Here is a 1,581-nt window from a genome sequence, read left to right as displayed (position 1 = left end):
ATGAAAACGTACTTACGTGAGTCAGAACTGCTGGCATTTTAGTCTAACGTTACTCTCCCTGGATCAGTAAACAGTCCTCCATAAAATGTGCTGCACACATCTGAATATTTGGGTTGAACTGTTCTGGAACGTTGTTATAAACACAACTTAACCACTGATTTCTAGTTGTGTCCTCTTTTGGAAGGCCAAACAAAGTAGTTTCGCTTTCATAACGAAACACACAGCGTCTCCACAACATGGCGGCGGCAGCAGCAGACAGAATCAAAGTTCCGCCTTCTTTCTTTGCATGAACATTTGGGCAGCGTTATGCAGATCTTCCCACATGGTGACGTAGACATGTGGTCAGACATGTGGTCGTGTTAGAACGAGCCGTTTTAGGTAGGCGTGGTTGACTCTTAACTTTTATAAAGAATATCTCTTTGGATTTGAGACTTTAGTCTTTGCAACTTTACAGATCTTCTTTATGCACCAAGAGCTTGTAACACTCCAAAGAGAACGGAAAAATTGAAATCGCATCATATGACCCCTTTAATATGGATCATGAAGGAGTTGTTCCAATTTATTAATTTTCTTTGACATATTAAATGCCCCAGTTCATTCAGTTTGTTGACGAAATTCAGAACGTTCAGAACCGAGATGCTTCGTTCGATTACCTCACTCACGAACGATATGCTTAGTTCATTTTGAAGGGGGCGTATCACTTCAGTAAGCTCAACCAATGAAATTCTCCCTAACAGCCAACACTCGAATACTATTGGCTCGTGATGTATAGTTGGTTTTTGATGACAGAACAGGAGTCACGCGCTTCAAAAAGAGGACACTTGAGTGAACGGAAAATACTAGTCAGTCCATGGAAGTGAAGGAGACCGATTCACTCATCTGAAAAGACTAATGGGGTGTAATGGGGTGTGTCCATTACCAGAAATAAACACTATATACTTGACCTGAACCTATCAAACTGATAGCATTTTATTCTATTTCTAACATGAAGTATACTACTACACATGTTCTCCACCCACTTGCTGTAAAAGTGTACACACAGCGCCACGTTGTCAGCCATTCAAGGATATTTTGGCGCTTGTGCTAAACACATGCTATATACTTCCGATCAATAACACTGAATATCTCATGCGTCATGACCAAATGACAAATAAATACATTTCGTACTTATCTGCCGTCGCTTCCTGGACGGACTCATCTTTCTTCACCGGTTCTGTAGGGTCAATCGCTCCTTCGGTCTTTGTACACAGGAATCTTCTCCCAGCTAAAGGCAGAATGAATGGTCTTCCATTACAGACAGTCTTTAATTTAGATATTCTGCCATCCGGATAAGCACCGCTGTAGATGTACGCGTTTGGTAAAGTCTTCTTATGCCTTATAATGTCAGAAAACGAACGCTTTGGGCTGGTTTGAATCAACTCCTTCAGCACAACTGAAGCCCTTAACTGTAACATCTCAATCCTGTCGCGCTAATTCAGTTTAATGTCTTTATTTTTTAATAATACTAGAAGACAACTTGTAGTTCTAGAAGCTACAACACAGTCAATTCCCTCACTTTGCGCACCTACTGATAGAGGAGCT

At 41.0% G+C, this 1,581-nt stretch overlaps 1 protein-coding gene across 8 annotated transcripts in view; it reads right to left on the bottom strand.

The window, feature by feature from the left end:
* The window catches only part of glsb (glutaminase b), a 55,679-nt gene extending 54,098 nt beyond the window's left edge, over window positions 1–1,581 (bottom strand). For all 8 annotated transcript variants that reach the window (XR_001638527.1, XM_016539247.1, XM_016539248.1 and 5 more), the window contains exon 1: window positions 1,168–1,581. Coding sequence is in view for 7 of the 8 variants with exons in the window: in XM_016539247.1 (XP_016394733.1) it covers window positions 1,168–1,454 (287 nt within the window). In the remaining variant the exon portion in view is untranslated. The remainder of the gene's footprint in view (window positions 1–1,167) is intronic.

Source organism: Sinocyclocheilus rhinocerous, unplaced genomic scaffold, assembly GCF_001515625.1.
Source record: "Sinocyclocheilus rhinocerous isolate Xijiao unplaced genomic scaffold, SAMN03320098_v1.1 scaffold1569, whole genome shotgun sequence".
NCBI classification, from domain to species: domain Eukaryota; kingdom Metazoa; phylum Chordata; class Actinopteri; order Cypriniformes; family Cyprinidae; genus Sinocyclocheilus; species Sinocyclocheilus rhinocerous.
This window is presented reverse-complemented; position numbering and strand designations above follow the sequence as displayed.